The sequence below is a fragment of the Aquila chrysaetos genome, chromosome 4 (assembly GCF_900496995.4).
Source record: "Aquila chrysaetos chrysaetos chromosome 4, bAquChr1.4, whole genome shotgun sequence".
NCBI classification, from domain to species: Eukaryota; Metazoa; Chordata; class Aves; order Accipitriformes; family Accipitridae; genus Aquila; species Aquila chrysaetos.
Genome location: NC_044007.1, coordinates 215,979 through 242,339, shown reverse-complemented (window position 1 = coordinate 242,339; position 26,361 = coordinate 215,979). Strand labels below are relative to the sequence as shown.

Below are 26,361 nucleotides of genomic sequence, written 5' to 3'. Positions count from 1 at the left end.
TGACATGCTTTTTTTCATCTTTATTCAGCTTGTTCCAGAGTCCAGAAACCCTGGCAATCTCTTGCTCTTTCTGTGGCACCATTTTCTTCTGTACCAGAACTTCCCATGTCCCCTTCCTGCTGCTGCTTTGCTCTTGATCTGATTAGATGATCTGCCTGCCTCCTGGCATTTCTGAATGACAGACACCACCACGCTTTCCTGAACTCTCTCTTCCAAGCTGTAGAAGTGAACACTTGTTTCTCTCTGTCCTACAGTGCCGAATACTCTTCAGTCTGCTCTTGCTTCTTTTTTATTTGGCCCATGTGGAATCTTGCTGGTCTTGAGTCCAGATTTTTCGTTGTGGTGGCTATACTCTGGTTGTTTGAAGTGATAGATTAAATCTGTGTTAGGAGCATCTGCTGCCTTGTTGCAGGGATTTGCTGCCAGGGTGATACAGCATGATTTAATGGAAAATGATAAATTCCATTTGATACATTCCCTGTGCTCTTCACGAGGGTGTCTGAATTCCAGAGGAGGAAACATCTTGCTGTGTGCTGACTTCTGCTCTACCTGGCTTGCATGAAGTGATTTCTGCAGGACTGTGAGCGTGTAGCACACTACAGCAGCAGGATAAATAGCAGGTCCTTCAGCTAGGGGTATAGGTTTCAAGGATACAGCCTGCTAAATCATTACATTAGAGCTTCAAAAACCACCTGACTCATTTAGTCCACTCTCTGTGAGCACTTCAGAGGTGCAGCTCTCACCAGAAAGGAATGAACACAGTCTGGAATTTGGAGGAGGAATTTGGAGGTGGCGGATGTCGCCGGTCACAGCTCAGCAGCGGAGCGTGATCAACAGGGATCCAGAGGCTCTTGGTGTGCTTTCAGGGGAGCGCTCCGGTTTGGAGTATGGGAAGGCAAAAGGGAGAGGTCGGAAGAAACCTGGGTGGAGCAGGGCCCGTAGGACCTGGTGTAGGAGGAAGGGAGGGTGGAGCTGAGTAGGGAATGAAAATTATGAACAAGTCAATGTGGAGGAGGGAGGAGACCTCTGTGTCAGCAGGAGTGTGCAGGGGGGCAGGCTGCTGGAGACCTTCTGCTGGAAGGATACCTGGGCAGGAAAGTGAGGTTGGGGGAGCAGGCAGAGGGATCGTGCAGAGAGAGCGGGGGAAAGGAGGAAATTAAAGAGCTAGCTTTGATTCCCAGTTTTTGAATAGTGGTGGTGCTGAAGAGGCAAGCCCTAGGGATGTCTAATGGAAGGTTTGCTGTTTCTCTGCTTTGCTTTTTCCTTACTAAAGCTCCCGTGACAGATTGGGCCCAGTGCAGAAAACTCTTTTTTTTTTTTTTTTCCTACTGCCCGGTATGCTGTTAGTAGCTTGTACTGAAAATTATGAGAGAGGGACACCTGGCTAGAGCACCAGGGAGAGGAGGCCTTTTGGGTCCAGTGCAGATTCCTTCCTGTTCTTGCTTGTTGCTGTTTGCATCTTGGCAGGGCCATTTCTAGGCTGGTAGAAGCAGTCTGGGCTTCAGCAGTTCCTCCTGTTTGGCTGCCCTTGGCCTGGGGCAAGAGCATCGGTGTCCTTTGTCCAGAGCCTGGGATCCTGCTGCATCGAGCAGGGTGAAACCTGAGAGCGGTGTTTGTCACTTTCCCAAGGCAAGGTGGGGCCTTGCAAAGCTAATTAAGAGCAGCTTTTAATTTCCTGGCATCTGGGGCCTGCAAGGAGGATCTTGGGTTTTATTTACTTCCATGGAGGAGTAAAGCTGCTCCTTTTAATCTCTCCATGCTAATAGCCCTTCCCTGAGAAAGTCAGGGAACCACAAATCATCAGTGACTGGACTCCTCGGTGTTTCACTGTGCTGTAATGAGACTGAGCTTTGGTGCCCATTAAGGCTTGAGTGTGTGGTGGGCACCTTCTCCTCTGCATGTGAATTGTTTGCATCACAGGCTTTGTCAAAACTGCAAGCTGCATTTGTTTAACAAAACCAGTCAAGAAACTGGTTTCACTTGATTGTTATGAGACCTGTGCACAGAGTTGGCATGCCTCTCTATTCCTTCCAGGAGTTCAGAAGCCGTATGAGTTAATGTGTACAAATGGATGTGGTCTTGTTTCTCCAAAAGCCAGGTATTCTGGATGTGCTGCTGCCCAGAAGTTGAAATAAGTGCAGGCCATTTCACCCTCATAGTTTTCTCTCTGTGCAGGAACTGTCTGTCTTATAAATCCTGGCGTGGTGACTAGAGGGATTTAGGATTTCTGCTGGAGTGGTAATAGCTGGGTATAGGCTCAGTTGTGGAAAAAAGAGCTAGTAGAACTCTTGGACATACAATCCTTGGACATACAAACAAGGGAAGAGGAAGGAGGAGCACGGGAGTGATTTAATGCTTTAAGGTCTGCAAATAAGAACTGACTTAATATTCACTTCTCTTGTGAGCTCCAAGGTGTGTAGTCAGCTTTGTTGTTGGACAGCGTGTGGGTGTGCTGCCCTGTGTGGATCTCAGAAGGAGCTCAGGTCTTGGAGAAAGTTCAAATGAGTGTAGCAGTGAGGTAAAAAGGCATACTGGGTGGCAAAGAAGTTCAGTGAAGCAAAGAGTTAATGAAGACTTAGGTGACTATGGCCTAAATGCTGCTGCCTCTCACCAAATCTGCCTGCACTGTTTTTGTACAATGTAGGGATGTCATCAGTGAAAGCACCCACTCAGTCTTTCCCCTGGGTTCAGCTGACCCAGTTAATGTAAACCTCTAGATATGTCTCTTGGCATGTAGTTAGTAACATCTTCCATGTCTTTGGGTGCATCAGCTGCTAAGTTGGCTGCTTGGAACGAGTTTGCACCTTTGGGATTCCTCGTGTTCCTCAGTGACAATTACTGGCATAGGTTCACCTTCCCTTGCTCGTGTTCCAGGATGCTGTCTCTAAAGCATAAACGTGATTATTACAGTGGCACTACGGAGCATTTGCTCATTACCTGATCTGCTTGGACCTCTAAGATTTCTCCTTATTCCCTTTGGCTATTGTCTGAGTATCTGCCAGGAATGATTTAGGTGGTGTTTCACTGATGGTTAGAGGTAAAGGCAAGACTAGGTTAACCTCTTTAGGTGTCCTCTGACCTGTTACGTATGTTACCCTGAATATTCCTGGATTTCCTAACCTTGTTTCACTGTCTCCCTGATAGAAACTTGGATGAGGCAGGGAACAGTGGTGAAAGAGAGTTGTGGATGGCAAGATGTGCAGTGTGCTAAGGCAGAGGGATGTGACGGCCCACAGAGCTCTTGCATTGCAAGGTTCTCTGCGGTTTCTGACTCCTCCTTTTTTCATTTCTAGTTCAGGGTATTTAATGGTGTATGTCTGAGCTGTTCTCCTGAGAGCTGCTTTGGCACCTTCCTATTCTTTGTACTCTTCCTGTTCAGAGGAGTTGTTTGTGTCTTTTGTGTCTGAGAATCTCCTGCTGTCTCCTTCCACGCAGGGACACTTAACTCTTCTTTAAGACTTTTCCAGTCACCCAAATGTGCTTCCATGAACTCCCCAGTGTACAGTCTGCTGTAGTCTGAGTATTCTGCTCTGTACAGATTAATAAACTTGATCTCGTCTGCCTTGTCTTGGTTTCCCAGTTTCAGGGTTAGAGCTTATTTGTTGGGGTTTTTTTATTTGTTTTATAGTGCCTCTTGGTGCTGGAGATGCATCTGTTGTATAAACTTACAGGGTGATATGATTTCTGCCTCAAGAAAATACAATTCCATTTGAAACAATTGGAACAGGTTATTGTATAATTCTTGGCATTTTTCCCTGTTGCTAATATTTGTGGCATTACGGATAAGTAAATTACTTTTTTGTAATTGCTAGTTGACCCTTCTTTGGTCAGAAGATGGTTTAGAAGAAAACTAGATTGGTAGATTGGGTCCCTTTATTGCACTGGAGACCATTCCTGAGGTGCTGGTATGCCAGGGAGGGGGTTGAGTGGGAAGAGATAAATCATAGAATAGATAAGAAAGGGGGAGAGGTCTTTGGATAGTACTTGGAGTATATTAGGTTTTGCTTCTTCACCCGTAGCCAGAACACCGTCCCGTTCAACAATCTCAACAGGTCTCTGCAGATGAGTGCTTTTGCCGTATTTCAATGGAAAATGCCACTGGATGCTCCGTGTCTGCCGCAGGGAGTGCCGATGTGTAAGTGGCACTCGTCCTTTGGACTCCTGCCAGCCCACTGTACAGGAGTGAGGTGGAGGTCCCTTGTGCTCTGGTTTCAGTAGGGGGGCCCTCTGTTTATGCAGTTGTATGCTGCTGCTTTCGTGTTTAAGATGCAGTCTGAGACCATGAATTGGTCCCATCAGTAAACCCCCCTCCTCCGCCCAGCTCTATGCAAGCGCTAGAGAGGTGTGTTAATTGTGGTGTCGTGATGTGATCTAATTCTGGCTTGGGGATTTCCTTTCCGTGGCCCTGAATTGGTTTGTCATTTCATTTGGACCAGAGATTCCACTCTGCTCCCGCGTGCTGTCCTCGGGCAGCAGCGTGCTGTCTGCAGGGGAACAGTTGCTGCGTCCGCCCCCAGAGGGGACTGCATTCCTCAGTCCCCGCTTAAATGCCTGGGAAGAAGCAGCTGGTGAGCCTTTGGCTTGGAGACAGCTTGCTTTGTCTTAGCTGGAATGTAGTCCCGATGCTTAAGTACTTTTATATATTTGAAACACATTCCTCAGGGCCTGATCCGTGGGGTTAAATAGTCGGAAATCCGGCCAGCCTGCGCTGGGGAGGGCTGCGTCCCGCAGCCAGGGAGCAGCCTGTGTGTGTGTAGGGTTCGTCTCCTCACCGGCTCTGAGCTCCTGTGTGTGTGGGGGAGCATGCGTAGCCGCCCGTGTTCAGCGTGCTCCTGCCCTGCCTTGCCAGGCCTGCCCGTGCGTCTCCTCCTTGTCGTGGGTCTTCCTGGGGTGGGCAGGCGAGGAGCGTCCCCTTCTCCTGTGCTGGGTGGGGGCCGGCGGGGAGGAGAGCCCCCCTTTGCCATCCCTGCCGCAGCACGGGGAAGGTGGCCTGCCCTGGCCGGTCTGGCTGCAAACCTGAGCTTGGCTGAAGGCCGCTGTGCCTGCTGTTTGGCCGCTGCAGTTCGGCTGAGTCCTCTTTGGGACTCTGCTGAGTTGCCGCCTTCCAGGTGTTTGTGATTACGTGCTTGTGGCCAGAAAAGGCTGAAGCCAGTTTCGTATCCGTGGTAAATGCTGCGAGGAGTGGAGAATGAAACACCGCTATAGTTGCAGTCAGTTATTTGGGAAGATCCCTTGTTTGGGCTGGCAAGCGGTCTGTGTCCACTGCCCATGGTCTTGTCCCATGCCTGCTCAGGTGGGTCAGACTGAGTCTCTGGGTAACTGGCAGGAGGCTGTCTGAGGAACGCCCTGGTGCGAGGGTCTACCTGGATGGAGGTAGTGGTGTCCTCTCCGTGGCACCAGGGCTGCCTGATGGGGGCTGAGATGCGGCCTCTCTGCTGGAGCTCCAAACTGATGGTCTCATCTCTCAGCAGCGCTGATCACGTTTTTGACCGCTGCTACCATTAACTCCGTTATGCTCCCTAGATTTCAGGTGGAGTGATTCTTCTTCATGAATCTAGCTATCCTGGGAAGATATATTTCTCTCAATATAGGGAAAAGTGTGTCTTAGGTTCACTGCTCTGGTGATGCAACCTGGTGCTAGCTGGAGGTGCTTGGCTCTGCTGGAAGTGGACTGACTCCTGCTCTGCTAAGGGAGCTGGGCAGCCTCTGGGACTGGCGTTGGCGTCTTGCCCAAGCTGCCCAGCTGTGGGATAGAAGACTTTCTGGTTCTGTGGCCTCACCTGTAAGGTGTTGGCTTTGAGCACAGTGACTTGGAAGGACTGAGTTTAACCTTAGAGAGCTGATCAACTCCCAGGTGTTTTCCTTTGCAGTTTTGGCTTCCAGCTCCACTTGAATCTCTCTCATACAGCTGGCTTTCCCCAAAGGCAATCCCACTGGCACAGTCGTCAAAGGTCAGCTCTTTCTTTCATCACAGATGTAAAAGGAGGGACCTCAGTTCTGTTCACACTTCTCCTACCTGTAGGTCTCTGAGACTGGAAAGGCAGACATGCGTGCTCCTGCGTCCTGATGCCTTGGCTGCAGAGCACACAGCAGAGTCTCCGCTTCCTCTGTGGGCAATTGTTAAGATGTCAAGCCCGTGTTTAATCAGAAAAACGTGAATGAAACACAAGGCTCAAATATGTGATCTGGTTTTGCTGCGAGCGTTTTGAGGAGCTGCCCGAGCTGCTGCATTTCACTGCTGACAGACACCTCCTGCCCACGGTGGCAGAGTCGTGTGCATTCGTTCTGGTTGGGGACCCACACACGGAGCTCTGCTGCATGCTGCTGCGAGCCCAGCCCATGGTGGCATGGGAAACCAGGCCCTCTTCTTGCTCGTGAATCACCAGGAGAATTGTCATTATTTTCCTACTACACAGTCTGATCCTGCCTTTAATTAAACATGTGCTATCCTGCTGAAGGCAGCGGGACTGTACCAGCAGGGTTTGACAGTTGGACTTGAAATTCTCTTAAGAGTAATGAGATGTAAGGAGGACCTCTCCTTATCACTGGCACCTCCAGGATCGGAAAGGTTAGCAAAACCTCTGCCTTGGGTCCCCTTAGCCTGTGTTGGAGGAGAAGTAACGCGGCAGGCACTGTTGGTATGCCCGGTCCCTGCAGCAAAATCACCTGGTCCAAACACCTCTGGCCCTGGGCCTTTGTCTCGGAGGCAGCCTGGACTGTCATAGGTTGTTTTTGAGGAAAAGGAGATGTCTGAGACCCGCTGTTTGGCTAGCAGAGCTTGGGAATGCCTTCATAGTTTCGGCTGCAGAAGGAAAAAGGTTTTGTGCAATTCCAGTGTAAAGACTGTGTTTACAGCGTAGACCCAGTTCCTGGTCTCCATATAAATTGTCACCGCCTTATTTCAAAGACGTTGGCCTATGTGTAAGATCATTATGACTCTATGGTTGTGCAAGTTGGGTGTCTGATGACTCTTCCCCTGGCACACGTCCTGCTCCCCTTCAGCAGTGCTGCAGCCATCTCACCTTGAGAAATGCCCCATCTTTATGAGGTGTTTCAGTGAAGCCTGCTTAAAGCATGCTTGGTTGAGGGGAGAAACGTCCCTACAGCCCGATGGCCCTTGACAGCCGCTCCCATTCTGCCTGCTATTTGCAGCAGGGGTCCTGGCACCAAGGCAGCCCCTGCCAGCTGTCTGTGCTGCAGAACCGCATGGCTTCTCCTCTGGAGAAACTGGTAGAGGAGCCCGGGCATCTGTTTGCCCTCCTCTGTCCCTCTTGGCCACTGTGGAGATGGCTTTTGTCCAGGTACAGGTGGGAGCGTGGGGGCTGGCCGTTGGAGGAGAGCAGCAAGGTGATGCTGGGGAGCAAAGACCCCCGTGTCCTAGTCCCCTTCCCCTGGGATTAGGCATGGTGCCTTTGGCAGGACTGATGTTTGGGGTGTGGAACGGGACAAATGCCGCTGCTCAGATGCATGGGACTGCTTCATGTATCTCTTGGTGTTGTGCCTTAAGTGCGGCGAGTGCGGAGGGGATTTCCTTGCTGAAGCAGTGGTGGGTGAGGGGAGGGCTGGCGTTCAGCCTTGGGTAGGCCAGAAGCCCTTTTGTTGCTATGGCCTCGAAAAAACAAAGATTCAGAAAAGTCATGAAGCTAACCTGGGCCTGGGGCTGACCTGGAAGGGGGGAGCAGTCTGCATGCAGAAGCAGTCAAAGTTTTCCAAGTCCCAGGCTTCAGCACCCAAACAGCTTTCTTTGCTTGCTTGGCTGTGAAGATGCGTCTTTCTGCAGATGGGATGGGAGCTGTAGGACATACAGGCTTGTGCTGCCATCATGCAAATCGTGGATGGGTGCAGGGCTCTGGCCTTGTTGCAGGGACACTGTGGCCGTGGTTGCTGCAGGCTGGATGCAGGTGTCGTGGGCACCGGCGGTCTGTGTGGGAAGCTCGGCAGGCCCGGTAGATCTGCATCCCTGACCCTGCCGTGTATCATCAGACTGCTTGGGTTGTTCCAGGACCGAAGCCTTTTCCCTCCCTCCTGCCAGAGCAGCTGGGCCAGCTCCACCGTGCCTCTTCCGAGCAGCCAGCAGTGGGGGCGTGGGGGTGGCTGGGGTTACCCGGTGCTGTCTGCCCCACTGAGCCGTGCTGGCTCCTTGGTTGTTGATCCCATTTGGGGAATGGTTGGCTTTCCAGGCCTGCCCTCAGGATTTTGTTGTTTCTGGAAAATGGCATAGTTGAGTGGTAGCTCAGAGGGTTTGTTCTGATCCTTTTATCCATTGTCCTTTTTCCTTTTTTCGTTTTCTACCTCTTGATCTGAGTAAGTGAGCAGGGGGAGGAGGCAAGGCTCTGCTAAGCATTATTCTGCAGCAGAAAGGAAGCCCTTGGGGGTGGTGCCCAAATTCCCAGCATCACTATCTGAATACTGTGGTTCTCTAGGCTAACCTAATAGCTCCATTAACCTTTTTTTCATGTCCTGGGGCTTTGCTGCAGCCTCAGTACTAATGCTGGGAGCTTCACAGATACGAACATTGACAGTCAAAGAGGCAGGATTGAGGTTTGGAGAAAGTACCTCTCGTCAGCAAGCTGAATAAACACAACTTAGTTGGAGGCATGCTAATTGCAGAGGGGAGGATGGAACCTCCTTCAGATGTTTTCTAGGGCCTCTGACAGGCAAGAGACTGGGCTTACAAGGGCCTTTTATGACTTTGCTGTGTGTATACTTGCAGTGTGCGACTTTGCATCTACCAGATTGTTGTGCTGCTGTTCAGAGGGAACTTTACAGTCTGGAAAAACGGACCAATGGGAGTTTCATGGAGTCCAACAAAGGGAAATGCCAATTTCTGCACCTGGGGAGGAATAACCTCATGTAGCAGTACAAGCAAGGGACTGACAACCCGAAAAGCAGCTTTGCAGAAACTCTGGGGGTCCTGGTAGACCACAGGTTGACCAGCAGTTAGGAAGAGTATTGCCAGTTGGTCAAGGGAGGTGATTCTTCCCCTCTGTTCTGCTCTGGAGGACTGTGTCCAGTGCTGGGCTCCACAGTGCAGGGGAGACATGGACATACAGGAGTGTGTCCAGTGAAGGGCCACAAAAATGATTAAGAGACTGGGGCATCTGTAATATGGGGAGAGGCTGAGAGTGTTGGGAGTGTTCAGCCTGGAGAAGAGAAGGCTTAGAGGGATTTTAGCAATGTATATATGATGTCAGGGAGCAAAGGAGACGGAGCCAGACTCTTGTCCCTGCCATTGGACACTACTGACAAGAGGTAATAGGCACAGAGTGAAATAGAGGAAATCCTGTTTAAACATGAGGAAACACTTTTTTTTGTTTGTTTGTTTTTTGTTTTTGTTATGCTGGAGGGGTGGTCGAACACTGGAACATGTTGCCTGGTGAGGTTGCAGAATGTTCATCCTTAGAGATATTCAAAACCCTTGTGGACACAGCCCTGGATAACCTGCTGTAGCTGACCCTGCTTTGAGCAGAGGTTGGACTAGCTGATCTTGAGAGATCCCTTCCAACCTCAAACTTTCTGTGTTTCTGCTGGACCTGCCTCCATGATGCAAATTGCCTTTTTGAGTGAACTGCTGTATTTGGAAATCTGCATCCCTCACTCACTGTCCTGCTACCTACTCTTTTGCAGTTTTGCAGACATTGGCTTTCTAGAAACTTATCCTGCTCTCTTAGTTTAGCTGGAAATTCTGTGCTAGTGTTCCTAGGCAGTGAGATGCCTACCTCATCCTGATCGAGGCCGTGTGTGAAGGCAGTGGTGGCTGGCTCCATTCACTCTTGCAGAACAGGAGGCGGCTGATGCAGCCAGTTCTGGAGTTGGACAGTCGGAGTTCCTCACATGATGAATGAGGAAGGGGTACAGGGGACTGTCAGACTTTTCTCTCTACTCATGAGTTAGGCATCCCCCTCTCTTAATTTTGGCCAGCGCCACCTCTAGTGCCACCCATCTGCATTGCTGGGAAGCAGTCATGACATGTTGAGGCTATAAGGCCAGAAGCTCATTTCTAAATCAGGTGGGTATTTCCTCCTTCCTGGGTTCACTCTGCTTTCCCATGTAAGAGCGACCAAAGCTGGAGCCGTGGGCTAACCTGGCTTGTAAATTAAGTGCAGGCAAAACACTTCATGTATGTATACTGAACTCCATGGGATTGGGGACTTTTGTGCTTTTGCGTCTCACTCGGTGAGAAGCTCTGCAAAGTAGGGTGTCGGGCACCCTTGCATTATCAGTAAGAAATGTGTCCTAGATCAGTGGGCCTTGGCATCAGTACGTGAGGCTGAGGACTTTCTCAATACACGGGTATTTCAGTTCCTCAGCAGAAGCCAAAGGTGAGTCTGCCAAATGGAGCCTGTATGTGCTGCTACCAGTGTTTCTTGTTTTCATAAACTGGCTGAGCCTGTTATTGTTTCTCTGGATAACCTCAAATAAAACCACAGTGTGCTGTTTGGAAATGTTCCTTGAGTAGGACTGACCTAACCATTGAAGATGAGTGCTGTGTGGTCAGGATGGCTCTCTGCTTGACTGGTTGTAATATTTCAATTCGAAGCTGACATTTCTTTCCCTTTGCAATGACAATAGTTTTGACTGTCATAGCAGTGATTCTGCTCTATTAGCCTAATATTTTTCTTTTATAAAATTACACCCAAGGCAGTGGTCTGAATCAAGAGGTTCATTAATAATTGCACTGGGGTTTCATCCTTTCTCATTTCTGCATATAACATCATATTTCAGTATTGAAGTAGGTCTTCCAAAGTTGCTGAGGCATCAGTCGTCGTTAAGGCAGAAGTAAAGTCTTTCCAGTTTAATTGTGGGTAGCTGGACCTAGCTGAAAAGCAAGTGTCGTGTACTCTCACAGGAGTAGAATAAATAGCTCAGGGTGGTCCATTAGCTTACCTGGAGTTTCTTGGGAACCCAACCATTTATAGTGGCTAGCTGTGTAACTCACATAAGCGTAGCTTCCAAGTGACTGGTGTGGTTTGATTGTGAAAGGTTTGTCACAGTCAGGGGTCTCCTAAAGTTTTGATGGTTCTCTTCCTTTGTTTATATTGGTTGCACACTTCAATGTTTGCCTGGCAACAGCAAAAAGGGACATTTGAGGCTTTTTATTTGGTTATGCAAACAGGCCTGTGAGTCTGACTTCATGTTGCAGGTACTATTGTTGGCAACATTCTTTGCGTATCGTACGTGGCCACCTCCTCTCTGCTCTTCCCGTCGGACAATGTGCTAAAGGTGCTCGGCTTCCATCCTTGCTCCGTGTATTCAGAGTTCAGCTCCTCGCAGGGTCCAGCAGGGTGCCCTGGCATCGTGGAGGGCCAACAGCATACTGGACGTGCTGACAGGAGCGCACCCAGAGACTGGGGGAGTGATTATTCCCCTCTAATCAGCACTCCACAGACCACACCTCGATACCGCATCCATTGTGGGGCCCGCAGTACGAGAACGGCGTTGCTAAACTGGTGTGAGTTCAGGAGAGAGTCCGTAGGGTGGCTGGGGAATGAAGCGCTTGCCCTGAGAGGACAGGCCGCAGGAACGGGACTTCTTCAGCCTGGAGAAGACATGGCTTCGGAGTGACTTCATAGCAGCGTGCCGGTGTGTGCAGGAAGGTTATCAAGGAGACGAGGGCCGGCGGTGCATGGGGGAGGATGAGAAGCACAGGGCGGTGTTGAACGAGGTGGTTCCCTCTGGGTACAAGGAAACTTTTTTCACTGTGAGGATAAGTAATCGGCGGGCCCAGGGGCCCAGAGGATTTTTGGATCCTCCATTGCTGGAGGTTTTGAAAGACTTGACTAGACAAAGGCCTGAGCAACCTGGTCTGACTTCATGGCTGACCCTGCTTTGAGCAAGAGGTGGGACTAGAGATCTTCCGAGGCTCCTTCCAACCTGAATTATTTCATGACTCTGTGATGAAGGTCTGTGATATACAAAGGATTAGAAGGATATTATTTCATTGTCCCTTTTGACTGAAAAATCCATGGATCTAGGTGGCTTTTTTTTTTTTTTTAAAGAGATTGAAGTAATTGAATTTTGGTTTAGAAATTATAGATAGCTCTTGAATGACTTCTCATACATTTGCTTTCGTCTTTGGCGGGGCTGTGGAATGAGGATGTTGCATCTGAAAACATGCTGCAGAGCCTGTATTCCACATTTTTTTGTCTTTTTTGCAATGTTATAATTTTGTGGAGTATTTCTTATCTTTTGGCTTGTAGTGCTTTACAGGCTCTTTATACCTTTCACTAATTTTCAGCCAATCAGTACATTAATGAGAACAGTGGCCTATGTATTTCCAATCTGTTATGTTGCAGTTGCTTTGCTCTGGATATTGTAAGAGTTTATGCCCCCTGAATCTTATTTGCAAGACAATTTTGTAGTTGTTTTCCGTCTTAGCCATCCCATAACAGTTCACACACTTCAACAGTAGAATATGGTTGTAGTATATTCTAATTTACAAAGGTTTTCTTGCCCCTAGTTACCCAATGATGCTGTTAATATATTAATACACCCCCCGATCTTTGTCTTGAGCCTTTTTTTTTAATTTGTGATAACTTCCATCATACTCTGAGCTGGCCAAATTCCTGTGCACTGGAGTCCTTTTGTACTAATCCATGTTTGGTCTGTGTGGTCTTTAGGCTTCTGGTATGCCAGGAAACAGTGAAAAACTGCTGCTTGTTTTTTTCTTCAAACTTCTATTTTTGATCTTGTATCAGTCTAGTTTGGACACTGAAAGATCTAGGTCATGCAGATTTGGTGTTTTGTTGTTTTTTTTTTTTAATATTCAGAAAATCTTGAAGTTGTGTATGTTTCATCTTCATAGAGACATTTGGTATAGTGCTAAATTTGTGATTTTTTTTTTTTTGCCAGCTGTATGAAACAGGGTTAACATTGATTAGAAAAAGGGATAATTGCCAGACTCCAAAGAAACATTTGCTTAAGTTTTCACTCTTAGTTCCAGTAACAATTTTAAAATTAATTTGTTCTCCATTTCCAGTGTCACAAATTAATCTCTTGTACAGTCTTGCTTTGTAAATTTGACTGTTGGATTTAAAAGTTGAAGTACCCAGTTCACAAAATACTGAGCTGAAAATTATATGTCGTGCGTGTTAGATACAGTGTTTGCAGTCTTATCAGTTCTTGATTACATCATATTGCCATATTTTACATCATATTAGCTGTAGTTCCAGTAGACATAAGAGCAAAGTTTGACTGCTTGCTAGTTTTCTAAAAGGTTTGCTAGCATAATTGGGAAGCACATCTGTTCTGTGCTTTTAAGTGCTAACTCCTGAAGACGGTCACACCTCTGAACAGCAGCTGAACAACCAGCATCTGTTTATTTGCTTCAGCAGTGCTGGTCTACCTTTGCATTTCTGTGATGCAATGGTGGTTAAGTCTACTAGACTGGTTATGGAAACATCAGTATGCTCTGTTGGCAAAACTGTTTGTGCGATTATAGTAAAGACATTCATGAGCAAAGCAGTCTGTTAAGGGAAAATACAGACTTGCTGGTGTATCTGTGCTTCAGCTAGCAGTATTTCATTGACACAATGCTGTTGGTAAGGGGTTAATGACGAGTGAGTGGCTGGTACCTAACAATTAACAAGAAGGTTTTGCTAGTCAAAGTAGACGTGGTGGCTTACTTGGATTCTGCTTAACTTTCTCTTTTTTTTTTTTTTTTTTCCCAAATATAAAATCTTAATTCTTGCATGGGAGTACTGTAGTTCTGCATTTGTTTTCTGTGAGGTCCACTGATGACTTTTTACTAGTTTGAATTTTTGTCACATCAAAATATTTTATTAAAGTCCAGCTTAACTGAATCTTAAGAAGTGGGATGTACTACTCTTGCTGTCTTGCGGTTTGCTGAATGGAAAATTGTGTACAGATCTGATAATAGTCTGTCAGCACTGTGAGGTTTTGGTTTTGGAGCTTTTGTTTTACTTTTTTTTTTTTTTTTTTTTTTTTTTTTTTTTTTTAAGAAAAAGCTGGGGGAGAAAAAAATGCTGTTTAACTGATATAAAAAAGTAGCACACAAAGCAAGGTATTTTGGAACGTTCTATTTAGTAGATGTCTCCGTGAAGCAAAGTTAATTGGATGGGAAGCATTGTGAAATTGTCATGACAGCCTAATTCTGAGGCTTGGTCTGCACTTGGCTTCACAGGCATGTCTGTGTGCATGTAGATTCTGATTATTTTCAGTAAGGTAGTTACGCTTGTAAAAGGCCTGTTACACAGTTTGTTCTGTTAAATTGCAATAAACTGTATGGATATAACTGCTGTGCCAAAGAAGTGTTATGTTATTTTGATTTTGATGACCTAGCTAAGAAAGTAAAACTTAACTGTAGGTAAAACCGAAGTCAATGTTCACAGCTACCAGTTTGCCCCACAGATAGTTAGCTCCTATATCTCTATTGTGTCAATAAATGCTTCCCATATATGTTGCACTGCAACATATAGCGTGATTTTATTCTAGTTTATTCTAGTTTGTTTTTTTTTTTAAGTGTGCACGTCTATTTTGAGAGTGCCTGAAATCTGTGGGCAGAAGTGCTAAAAGTTTGGACTTTAGATGTTCTGTTCCCTTTGTTATTTTCCAGCTTGTAGACTCTAGCAGGTCAACACAATGTCTTGCCTGGAATTTCCTTGCATTCTAAAATTAGGAGAAGGATCTAGGAAACAATAGCAAATCAAGTCTCTAAACCTCCTGCTCTGGCTTGAACCTTTGTTGTCATTTAGACTTTCACCTACTTCCTTTCTTACTACACTGATTTGCATTAGATAAACTGAATTAAAAAGAACTTATGCTGTTCAGTGTCAAGAGGATTTTTTTTTTTTCCTTCTTTTTTTACTTACTATGGTCTCCTGTACTACTTTAGGACCTCAGGAGTATGAATTTCATATCACTGCTGTTCGTCCCAGAGCACTTCTCGCTTTCAGTATGGGGAGTGATGTGGAAGCACGACAACCTCCATGTAGCAAAGGCCGTGTTGTGTTTTGCAGTCCCTCAAACATGCACTTGCACCTAGCAGCACTTCCTGACTGAGACATCTCTATGGGAAACTGCAGAGGTTTTGATCTACAGCAGAGAAACTTCTCAAGTTACATTATTAGACCTCATCTTCATCCCTTCTAGTGGGGCAAGCAGCTCTTTTTATGGTCTGTGTATCTTTTCACGGTTATGTTGTGTATCACCTTTTCTTTCCCTACCCCTCCCTTGTCTGGTCTGTATTATCGTTCTTTGCGATGTTATGGGTGATAGTTGTGGGTGTCCCACGACTCTGAACCTGAACAAATCTCAATAACCCCACAACCATGCCTGGGGAGGTACATTTCAGCAACCTTTTATGCAGATGGATTACCAGAAAAGCAACTGAGAAAGAAGGTTCAGACCTCAAATTCTTGTTTGGTCCTTCTCAGTGTGGTCTGTGTAAGCATCCCTGACTCTCTGGACACGTTTTCTGATCTGTAAGTAATCCTGCGATTACATCTTCTGTTGCTTACTGTAACTCCCTCTCTGCCTCTGGCATAGGACAGACAGGATGATTACATGGATTAGAAGTGGCTTCTGTGTGTCACTTTGTAGACCTGAGCTTGTTCCTAGCTTCATCGCTACTTTCTTTTGCATCACGGGTTGAGTTATTAGCTGCTTAAGGTTTGGCCATCTAAAACTCATAAAGTGTTAGAGGTGACTTAGAGCGCTTGTCTGTGCTGTGGCAGAACCCAAGCACACAATCGGAGACACAGTGTTACTATGTGTGTGTGCAACAGTCTCTGCCTTTATCTATTTGTGGATTATGGGTAAACTTCTTAAAACTGTCTCATTTTCTGCAGTGGCCAAGTATTGTCTGTTTGTTATTCCCAGGCACCCTGAAATGATCCAGGAAATGCAGCAAACACCACAGCCTTGGTTTCCATCCTGTCTAGTATCCTATGTCTGACAATACTTAGAAGCATCTGCAAGATTTGTTCAGTTGATAATTATAGTATGTTGTGTTTAGTAAACTTACTGAGAGGATGTTGGTGTCTAGAAAGAGTATGATTGATGAATCTTGTAATTTACCATTTATACCTAATATAATTGACTTCTGAGAATAAGGATAGGTGTGAAGAAAAGTTGGATGTTGTTAGACTACGAGACCTCTAGAGGTCCCTTCCAGTCAATATTTCTATGACTGTGGTGTTTCTAGAAAGGAATTTTCTTTCCTTCTCTAATTCTTTGTTACTTGGGCCCTACAGATAGTTTGCTTGCTCCTTTTCTTTTCTGGTACAAGTGACACAAACACTTTCCCTGTTGGTGTAGGCACCTGTCACTGATGTTCTGACAAAATGTACTGTATGACAGATGTGTATGATAGCAGGGACAGGACTTTGGTCTGGAAGTCCCCTTATGTTTCTCCTTTGTTGGCTTCTGTGGACCAGACTCATAAACACTGTAGTGTCTGTGGGCAAGCTGCTTTATAGTGACTTCCTCATGATGATAGTATTTGAATGGCTAAGATGAACTGTTATCTTAGAAAACAAGGAACATCCATTTTGTATCCTACAAGGGAGGGAGAAGAGCAGTGGGATAATAGAGAAGTTAAATGAATCGTCAAGGTAAACTCATTAAATGTCTTTCTTCTTTCACCCTCGTCTCTTGTAGACCTTAATCGGGGTTCTAATCTGTGCAGCAACTGCAGTCTGAGGACCTCACCAGGACAGAGGTTATGAGAGAAGGCAGTTGTCTTCTCCAGGGATAGATGCTCAGGTTTGCCCTGAGGTGAGAAGACAGGTTTCCCACAGAACTTCTGCTGACCCAGTTTTGTTCTCTCCTGTCATAGCCATTCTTTAGGCTTCTGAACCTGCGCAAGCTGGGTCTGAGTGACAATGAAATCCAGAGACTTCCCCCTGAGGTTGCCAACTTCATGCAACTGGTGGAACTGGACATCTCCCGTAACGGTAAGGTCAAAGCTCAATGGGGAGTGGGTGCCCCACAGCCCTGCTTTTCTCAGTGTAGCAGTACTACCTTATGCACTCATGTTCTAGAAGAGGCAGTACCCTTTCACAGTCCCACAGAGTGCTCTCATGGGTCCGGAGCTAAGAAAATATGTTTGTCTTACTGTGTCTTCGGCTGGCACCAGTACCTGGTGTCCCATTTTCCACATGATAGGCTCTTCTCAAGCCTCTTTTTTTCTTTCATGTATTTTTTCCAGACATTCCAGAAATTCCTGAAAGCATCAAATTCTGCAAATCCTTGGAAATCGCAGACTTCAGTGGGAATCCTCTCTCCAGGTAGGAAGGCATATGCAACCCTTTTGTCCAGCTGAGTATGAGAGTTGAAGTTCCTCATTCTCCCTAGCTTTCTCTGGTCTTCACCTTGTAATTGTCTTCCCTTGAAGTCAAGGCCTAGGATCACCCTGCCTTTGCCAAGATGTCTGCTCTCCTGGCAGGTGGAACACTCAGCATAGGGAAGAGCTGGTGTGTGCTCCCTCTTCTGCAGAGCCTATGGCTTGGGTTGATGAGCCTTTAGTCATACTGTTGCCACTGGTGTGAATGGTGAGGACTTTTGTGCTCTTGGAATAAGTTTGTTACTCCTTCCCCAGCCCTTCACCCTGGTACACAAACCAGAATGGATGTGGACTCATTGTACTACAGAGGAATAGAGAAAGGCCTGCATGCTATCTTCTGCTCTCTGTCAGTCAGTCCTTTTTGCTCTCTGTCAGTCAGTCCTTTTTGCTCTCTGTCAGTCAGTCCTTTTTGCTCTCTTTCTTATTTATAACTTAGGATGGCCGTCCTTTGAACTCTGTGTTTGGTCAGTTTCCCTGGTATCCCAGTGCTCAGAGCTATGTCCAAGAACAGGGCACTCTGCCTTGTCTCTTCAGTCTTCTGTCTCTACAGCTCTTAATCCCTAATGTTTTGGGAATTTAAGTGTGGCTCCTCTGCCTTGGTGAACCGTGCTTTCAGGCAGTGGTGTCTTGATGCAGTGTCTGCCAGGGTCCCTGTAGATGCCAGTCTGACTCCAGATGCCTGCTGCCCTTTGTGCTTCTGGGCAAGCACTACGCAAGTCACACTTTAAATAGATTTAACTCTCTGCTTCCCTCTTGTGGTGCTAGACACTGCCAGAATGGGGCAAGCTTTCCAGTCGGTGACAATCCCTGTACCGCAGGAATGACCACCACTTCTACACTAGAAGTTATTTGTCAGAGTCTTTTTGTGTCCCAGAGTTGTAAGATGTGTGTTGTGAGCAACGGGGCAGGGAAGCTCCAGGAACTGCCTGTGAACAGCAAAGGATTTCTCGTTTTCACAGTCCTTCCCTGTTCTATTGCACCTTGGAGCTGTTATGATGATACTACTTGGTCCTGGGGAATGCTGCCGTGTCATCTGCAGAAATATCCTTAGATGGGCATTTGGATTACTTGGTAGCCTTCCCTGCTTGCAAGCTTGAATGATCACATGGCATAATTTAGTCTGGGATTCATATTTGAATACTGCAGAGCCAACTTTGCACACTTGGACACGTAGTGACTTCGGTGCAAGGGGGTATTGTTGTCTTGGAAATGGGGCATATCCTGGATCAGGATCCAGGGTCAGAGTTGGTTGCTGCTCTTCTACTTTCCACATGTTGATACCAATTGGGATAAGACTGGCTTTTGGGGGTTTTAAGTGAGGAATTTAGGGCTTGTTTTGTGCACAGAATTAATGGTGTTTTGTTCTGTCATGTTTTCACAGGCTTCCAGAGGGCTTCACACAGCTTCGGAGCCTGGGCCATTTGGCCCTGAATGATGTGTCCCTGCAGAGCCTCCCCAATGACATTGGCAAGTGAGTATGCCCCCATTCCTCATAATGGGGAGGAGGGGTGGGGTGGGGACACCATGCTGTTTGGGTGGTGACACTAGCAGGACTTGGAGGGAAAGAACATGCCATCCCAGTTATAGCTTGCCACTGTACTGAACATACTGTGTAAGCACCTCTAAGCATTATTCTTGTTAAAAGACAACTTTTCTAAAAAGGTTCCTTTCCTGGTCTCAGCTGCTTCTCCTCCTCTGTGGTCTGTGGCACAGGCAAGGAGTGCATCTGGGCTTCCCAAATTGTCTATCTTTCCTTATTTTATGAGTGCGCATTTGCCCCTTTCCAAACAGGTGTGGTCTGTCCAATGATGTTGAAATGATTTATGCTGCTAGCAAATGGCCAAGGCAAAGCCCGTGGGCTGCAGTGTCCCCGCTATGGGATTTGGCTTTCTACACATGAGGGATTTTATCTTTTTGGACAAAGAGTCCTGTATGTGATACCATGTTTCCTTGTCCTGAGTTTGGGCACAGTGTTGTTTCCCCATGATATTGCAATAAGCAGTCACCTTCATAAGAAGTCATTTAAGATCCACTTTGTTTTTTGTTTTCCCCTGTCATCTCCATTCATGTGTACACACATACTCATGTATATGCATTTGAGCAGGTCATGAGGGCTGGTTCCATGGGAAGGGATATGAGCATCTCCTTGTATCCCTGAAGCCCCATCCAGTGAATCTGTCTTTCTTGCTCCCTTTTCTCTTGCAGTTTAGCAAACCTGGTGACTTTGGAGCTACGTGAGAACCTTCTAAAGTCTCTCCCCACGTGAGTGTCTGTTTGTTGGCTTCAAGGAGTCTTCTGCCTGATCAGTCTTACTGATTCCTCAGGGACTTGCTGTTTCTGTAGTACAGGCTCTAGCACTTTGCTTGGGAGGGCTCAAGGCTTTGCATAAATTAGCTGCATTTTGCTGGATTTCTGTAAATTGGGGTGAGGAGGGAGAGAGATGATACAGGGCTTAGAAGGATGTTCAGTCTGCACTCAGCCTCTGTGTCAGGATTGATTTGGCATAGACAGGGTTCCACAAGAAAGCTGCTGGAAATGGTGAGAACCATTTTTCCTGGAGAGGTGGAGCAGATGACAGATTCCTCTGGAAAAAGAGAGAAAAATGTACTGATGTGGGTATAGGAAGAACTCTGTATACAGAGACGTTCATAATTTGAAGAGCAGCAGAATACGGCTGAAGATACATTTTGCTTCTGACATCTCTGTTTTCTTGGGTACCCCTTCTGGTTGTTCTGCTTGAGCTGTTTGTGGGAATGGGTGGGATAACTGGCTGTCCTGCAGCAAACAAAAAATAAGCCAGCAAGAGAGAAGAGGTAAGTCTTGTTAAAAGTTTCAGAGAGTTAGGGACAGAGATGAATTCCTGGTAGAGGATCTGGTTGGTACAGCTGATGCTATCAGGTAGATAGGATGTGGAGAACTAATGAGTCTGTACATTAATCTCTGGTTTGAAGCCCATAAGAGTTGTTTATTGAGTTTTCTAACCTACGTTAGTGCTGTCAGCTTTTTTTCTCCCTGCTTATCAATCCAATTGATGATTTCCCCGGTCTTCCTTGAATATGTGTTGGAAGGGATTCTACCTGACTTCTTTTTGAATAGCAGTGTGTTTTGGGGCCACACAAACTCCTCAGTGAATGTGTGAAGCATGCAACTATCGTCACCTTCCCCAGTGCCCTCTTTACTATTCATGGCAAGTATTCAATTTGGCTACCTGTACTTACCCGCGTTGCTCCTGTGCTTTATTTAAAAAAGAGGGCAAAGGAGCATCTGATGATACAGTGTTCAAGCAAGGCTTTGAGACTCTAAGCAGCTAGGGCTTTAGTCTTGCTTCTTCTGTGATGGCCATGCCTCCCTCACTGTGAGATGTTGCTTTGACTCAGGCATATGCTCTTCCTGCTGGTTATTTTCCTCTGGGACCTGCAAGTCCAGGCTTTATATGACATCAGTTATATCTGCTTGTAGAATTTGTGTGTCAGCTTTGACCCAGAAGACAAGACACTTCCAAAAAGGAGCTGAAAGAGTCTGCACTGCTCAGTTCCCAGGCTTCACATCTGGTGATCACACAATGTAGAAGCATAGTTCAAATTAACACTGTCATCTTGTCTCTGATGCCAAAGTCACTGGATCTTTTCTGCACAGAATTTGTCAGCATTAACACCCTGAGGCGATATTAAAGAGACCAGCTGAGGTGGCCCCACATGGAATATAGCCACAAGGGAGAACCTGAGAGCCAAAGCTTCTTATGCCAGGTTGAGAACAGGCAAGCAGGAGAAGTTTGGGTCCTGGTGTTGGGACCCACTGCTGTCTGTTCCATGTGTTCTTTGTGTTCATACAGACAGGTACCACCACTGTGATACACCATATAAACGAAGAGGTGCAATAGCTACATCCAATGTTGGGCTTTCAAACTGCAATGAAGAATTGTCCCAATGGCTTTTCACCACCTAGGAACCAGCAAGTATCTGGAGTTTGAGAATTCAGTCTGTGACCAAACCCATATGGTTTCTGGGCAGATCTCTCATGCCTAGTGCTCTCTTGTTTCCCTATGTTAGATTTGTATGCCATCCAGCAAGATACTTGTAGCATGCTATGAATTTGGGTTTTTTTCCTCTGAAAGATAAGTCCAGGCTTGATAATCATTCTGCAGTACAATTCCAGCTTCTTTTCATCTTTCCCTAATTCCCCAAATTCTACTTTTGGATGATTTCCAAAAGTAGAAGAGGATCGTGAAGGCCGAGGCAATTTCACCAGATATGCCAGTCAAATACGAGATTGAAATCAATGGCTAAAGAAATTTCAGTGGTACTGTCAGGTACTTTACCCAGGTCTGAAGCTCTTGTACTTAGTCTGGTTGCAAATTGTGCCCAAGAATGGCTCTAAACAAGTCCAAGTAATCTTGTCAAAGAGTAGCATGACTTATCAAAATGGATAATGCTTTCATTTTTCAAGGTTACTGAGCCCAGTAGGTAGATGGGCTTCAATACTGTGAATTTGTGACTGCATAATACATCAGTGTCCTTTTGATTTTTGTTGTTGTTGAGTTCCTTAAAAGATCCAGCTTGCAATGACCTTTACTTGTCATAATTTAATTTAATTGGTTAGTCTTCTGTTGTCAACTGAGTTCTGAAACAGGTCATCTTGTACAGCTGATTATCACTCCTCGTCTCTCCCATGCAGATGGGATGCAGCTTGCCAATAATTTGGGAAGGCTAGCTCTTGTTGATGTATTCTCACGGAATAGCGGAGGGTGATCTATACTGAGGCATTTTGCAAGACCTCATATATCAACATGGATTCCACAGCTCACTTGTCCCTATTTTGGGAATTCAAACCATGAAGGTGTGAAGGGACAGTCAAGGCTGCTTCATCCTTCAGAGAAGTCAAAGAGCAAATGTACACTCATAATGAGAGACTGCTATACAACAGAATCCTTTTAATGATCCTGTTGATAAACCTTTGCTTGAGTTAATACAGTATCTCAAAATCCACCACTGCATAAGGTAAAAACTTGGTTTTCCTGTGTAGCCCAAATATTTTTATAGCCTGGCCCAGTTAAGACAGATCTCTTTTGTTGCTTTCTCACAGATTCGCAGCTCCCAACTTCCTTAGTTTGGGTGGCGTTGAGATGTATAGCTCTATTTCCAGAGAAATATAGTGATTTCGATATTAGGACAATTTCTTATGAAGAGAATAAAAGAACTGAAGACCCTCCCTACTGGGAGAGTGGTCAGGGCTGAGATGGCAGTTCTGCCCTAGTGTAAAGTGAGAGACAGCAACCCCTGTTCGGGGTAGTGGGAGTTGGAGTTGATGGAGTAGGACTGAGAGCTGAGGACACATGAACACCTGGGCTATGTCAGAAGAACTGAATCCTGGTTTTGTGGGGCTGTAGACTGCAGGCTTTTATATCACCAGGTCATAATGTGTTTGGATACTCGGGGCACATCCTTGGACCACCAGTGTTGACAGGCTTTGGTTCCCATGAAAGCTTCTTGCAGTATCTTGCCCAGTGAGCTTCTTGTCCGTATGTCTTGACCTCTTCTGAGACGTCAAGCCAGTGTTGTCTTTCCCTTTCTCTTAAGCAGCATGGGCATCCCATTCAGGGAAACTGAGGCTGCTGGATTTGTCATTCCTGCCTCTCCCTGCAGCTATGCTTCCCTTGCCCCCCAAATATGTATTGTCCTCTGCTGACTCTCTTCTGTTATCTGTTAGTCTGTGCCCAGGTCCCCATCCTTGCTACAAAAATGGGCAGCAATGTTAAGGTGTGGCTTGTCATCTGTCATGTTTTTGCTCAAAGAGTGTTTTACGGTGGGAGGGGGAGAAGGCAAATCGGTGACAGCGTGGAAACTGGCCACTTTGGGAGTGCTGGTGCTACTGAACCCAATTCCCCAGTGCAGGTGGTCTGGCTTGGGGAAAGGTACCTGCTCCCCTAAACTGCTTGGCTCAGAGGGACTACGAAAAAGGGCAGGATTGCCCCACCTGTTTCAGGAGTTATTAAAAATTATGTAATTTGTGAGATGTGTGTCCCAGATGCTAACCTTCTGTTCTTTCTTTCTTTTTTTTTTTTCCTCTCTTCCCCTCTCTACTCCTTGTATCTTGCAGTTCACTGTCCTTCCTTGTCAAGTTAGAACAGTTGGATCTTGGTGGCAATGACCTGGAAGTACTGGTAGGTGAGGGATGGTGGGGAGGGAATATGGGTGGTTGGTAGGGGCAGAACCCTGTACCTCTGTGGAAGCAAGTCGGTTTTCATCTGAAATGCAAAGAAATAGACCCGCAGGTTGTTTGGGAAGATTCTGATCTGCCCACCATGGCCTAGTCATTGTTCCCAGAATAATGTTCTCTTCATGTGTTGGCTCTTGTCTTGCTTCCTGCTGTCCTCATGCACAGCTTCCTCTGCTCTTTCCAAGAACTTTTGCTCTGGGATGTTAATTCTTGCTATCTAGCTCCCTAAGGATCTTCCCTTTCCAGTGAGACTCTCCGGTACTTCCTTTCTCTTCTGTGTTGCACTGCCCCCAGCTGTTGTTTTTCACTTCTGCTAGGCCAACTTTCTGCCTTTCTCCTTTGTGATTTGATTTGTCTACTGCAAAGTGCAGGACCGTTCCATGTTGTTCCTGGCAGAACTCAGCCAAACATGGGGTGTGTGCCCTCTGGACTGGGGTGCCTCCATGGAGGGCTCTGAGTGTAAGTATGCTGAGAGCCAGTGCACAGTCTCAAAATCCAGCTTGTCTTGACATTCAGGGACCTCTGGTGATATTCTTTGATTTTGCAGCTATGGATTAAGCTGTTACTGAATCCTGCTCTTACTGTTCTGGAATGCTTTTTGGCAGAAACCCATCTAAACTGGGAGGCAAAGGAGTTCATGCAGCTTGCCACGCACAAGGCTGCGGCTTACTTGTGAGAACAGTTGTCTGACACGTGAACCACACTCCAGTGGTGCATTAACTCCAAACCCAAATGCTAGTCAGTGTGCGTGGTGTTTGTGGAGTGACACTATGAATGTATGTATACCATTGCTGATGGTGCTGCTATATCATGTTGAGTTGGCCAGTGTTATCCAAATGTTTGTTTTCATGTCTGAGAGGAGGAAGAGGAGAAAGACTCATTTCTTCTGTAAGGCCAGAATTTCCAAAACCCTGTTTAGTTCTTGTCTTGCCTGCTACCAGACAGTCCTTGCTGTTGTCTTCCATATTTCCTGTTGGGACCTTCTGCAGCCAGTATGCCACCCCAGACATTTCCAAACATATGTGCTGCTATATTGTGGCACACCAACACGTTAGCTTCATAAACCATTTGGTGAATGGTTCTAGGAGGTGTGAAAGCAATAACAATGTCTAGCTTTGCAGAGGTGTGGTGTGATTTCTAGCATCCTAGAGCGGCTTCTTCCCTGTGGAAGGGAGTGATGCTATTACTGTCCTGCTCTGTTACAGCCAGATACTCTGGGAGCGCTACCAAACCTGCGTGAGCTTTGGTTAGACCGGAACCAGCTCTCAGCCCTGCCTCCAGTGAGTACCTGTTCAGGGCCATTGATTCACCACTTTGCTCCCTTCCTCAGCTGCTCCCTCGAGCCATAGCATCTCCTTTCTGATCCTAGGAGCTGGGCAATCTCCGCCGCTTGGTCTGTCTGGATGTGTCAGAGAACAAACTGGAGCAGTTGCCCAATGAGGTCAGTGGGCTAGTAGCACTGACAGACTTGCTCCTGTCACAGAACCTGTTGGAATACATTCCGGATGGGATTGGTGAGTATTGCAGGATGGGGAGCAGTGCAGGACTTCACTGCCTTGGCAGTGCTCCTGGCAGGGGGGCTTCAGGCAAGAGTGTATGTAACAAGGTATTAGGGCTTGATGGACATAGTCACAATAGTTGAGTGCAGAAGTAGTAGATGATACTGGTGAGCAGAACTCTACGGGACGAGTTCAGGTTCTTGATCTGCATAATGCCCAGGTGAAACCTGTGAACAAGCCTGGTGGGGAAGAAGGGTAGTGCCTGTATTGTTAGGTTACATAATCCCTGATGGGAGGCCAGATGAACATACACCAGCATCATTTTCTCTGCGGCATAGTTCACACCTAGCTTGTTGCCCTGGCCAGGTCAGCTGAAGCAGCTCTCCATCCTCAAGGTGGACCAGAATCGGCTGACAGAGGTGACAGAGTCAATTGGGGACTGTGAAAATCTGTCAGAACTCATCTTGACAGAGAACATGCTGACAGTAAGTACACCAGCAGCCATGCTGCCTCTCCTGTGCTGTTCAGTTTAGCCACATGCTAGGGATCTTTTCCCATCTTCTGGCCTCTGAGCCATATTCCTGAGCGTGCTCCAGCTGCTCTCCCTTCAGCTGCTTTGATGCACAGGGTTTCACCTAGCTCACAGGCTCTTGAGAAGACCCTGGTGGAAGCTGCTTTCTCTTACTGTTTTTTTTCCTCTGAAAAATTCTCTAGGATAGCTAGGATGCTGGCTCTAAGATAGTCAGTCCTGAAGCCCATCCAATCTGATGGGAGCAGGACTACATCAAAAGCTGTGTTTGGCGAGGGGCCATGGAGTAGTGTAATTTAAAATGGCCCTGCTCCAAACTGCTCATGATTTGATTGTTAAAACCCAAGCATTGGGAATGCACAGAAGAACAGGAAAAAACCTGACCAGTGGTGTTCTGCGTGTGCTGTGCTGAGGTGAGGAGTTGGTGTGTAGCAGTCTGTAAACCTGAGGGAAAAATCTGTCCCAAAGTTGTAGTGAGAACTTTATTAACAATGTGTCTGTTAGGACAGAATGCAGCTTTTTTTCCCCAGATAGAGGGGTTTATGCCTTTATACCTTTATTCTACTGCTCTGCTCTTTTGCAACTGCTGATTCATCTGCTTCCTAGGCCTTACCAAAGTCCCTTGGCAAGCTGGCCAAGTTGACGAACCTGAACGTGGATCGGAACCGGCTAACATCCCTTCCAGCTGAGATTGGAGGCTGTGCCAATCTGAACGTGCTGTCCTTGCGAGACAATCGCCTGGCCCTCCTGCCACCAGAGCTTGCCAACACCACTGAGCTTCACGTCCTGGATGTGGCCGGGAACAGGTCAGC

The 26,361-nt window shown here is 46.6% G+C and overlaps 1 protein-coding gene across 50 annotated transcripts in view; it reads left to right on the top strand.

Annotated features, from left to right (window-relative positions):
* The window catches only part of SCRIB (scribble planar cell polarity protein), a 115,527-nt gene that overhangs the window by 4,333 nt on the left and 84,833 nt on the right, over positions 1–26,361 (top strand). For all 50 annotated transcript variants that reach the window (XM_030010915.2, XM_041122890.1, XM_041122883.1 and 47 more), the window contains exons 2-10: positions 16,799–16,916; positions 17,171–17,249; positions 18,687–18,776; positions 19,511–19,567; positions 23,402–23,465; positions 24,727–24,801; positions 24,891–25,035; positions 25,387–25,505; positions 26,156–26,355. In XM_030010915.2, the coding sequence (XP_029866775.1) occupies positions 16,799–16,916; positions 17,171–17,249; positions 18,687–18,776; positions 19,511–19,567; positions 23,402–23,465; positions 24,727–24,801; positions 24,891–25,035; positions 25,387–25,505; positions 26,156–26,355 (947 nt within the window). The remainder of the gene's footprint in view (positions 1–16,798; positions 16,917–17,170; positions 17,250–18,686; positions 18,777–19,510; positions 19,568–23,401; positions 23,466–24,726; positions 24,802–24,890; positions 25,036–25,386; positions 25,506–26,155; positions 26,356–26,361) is intronic.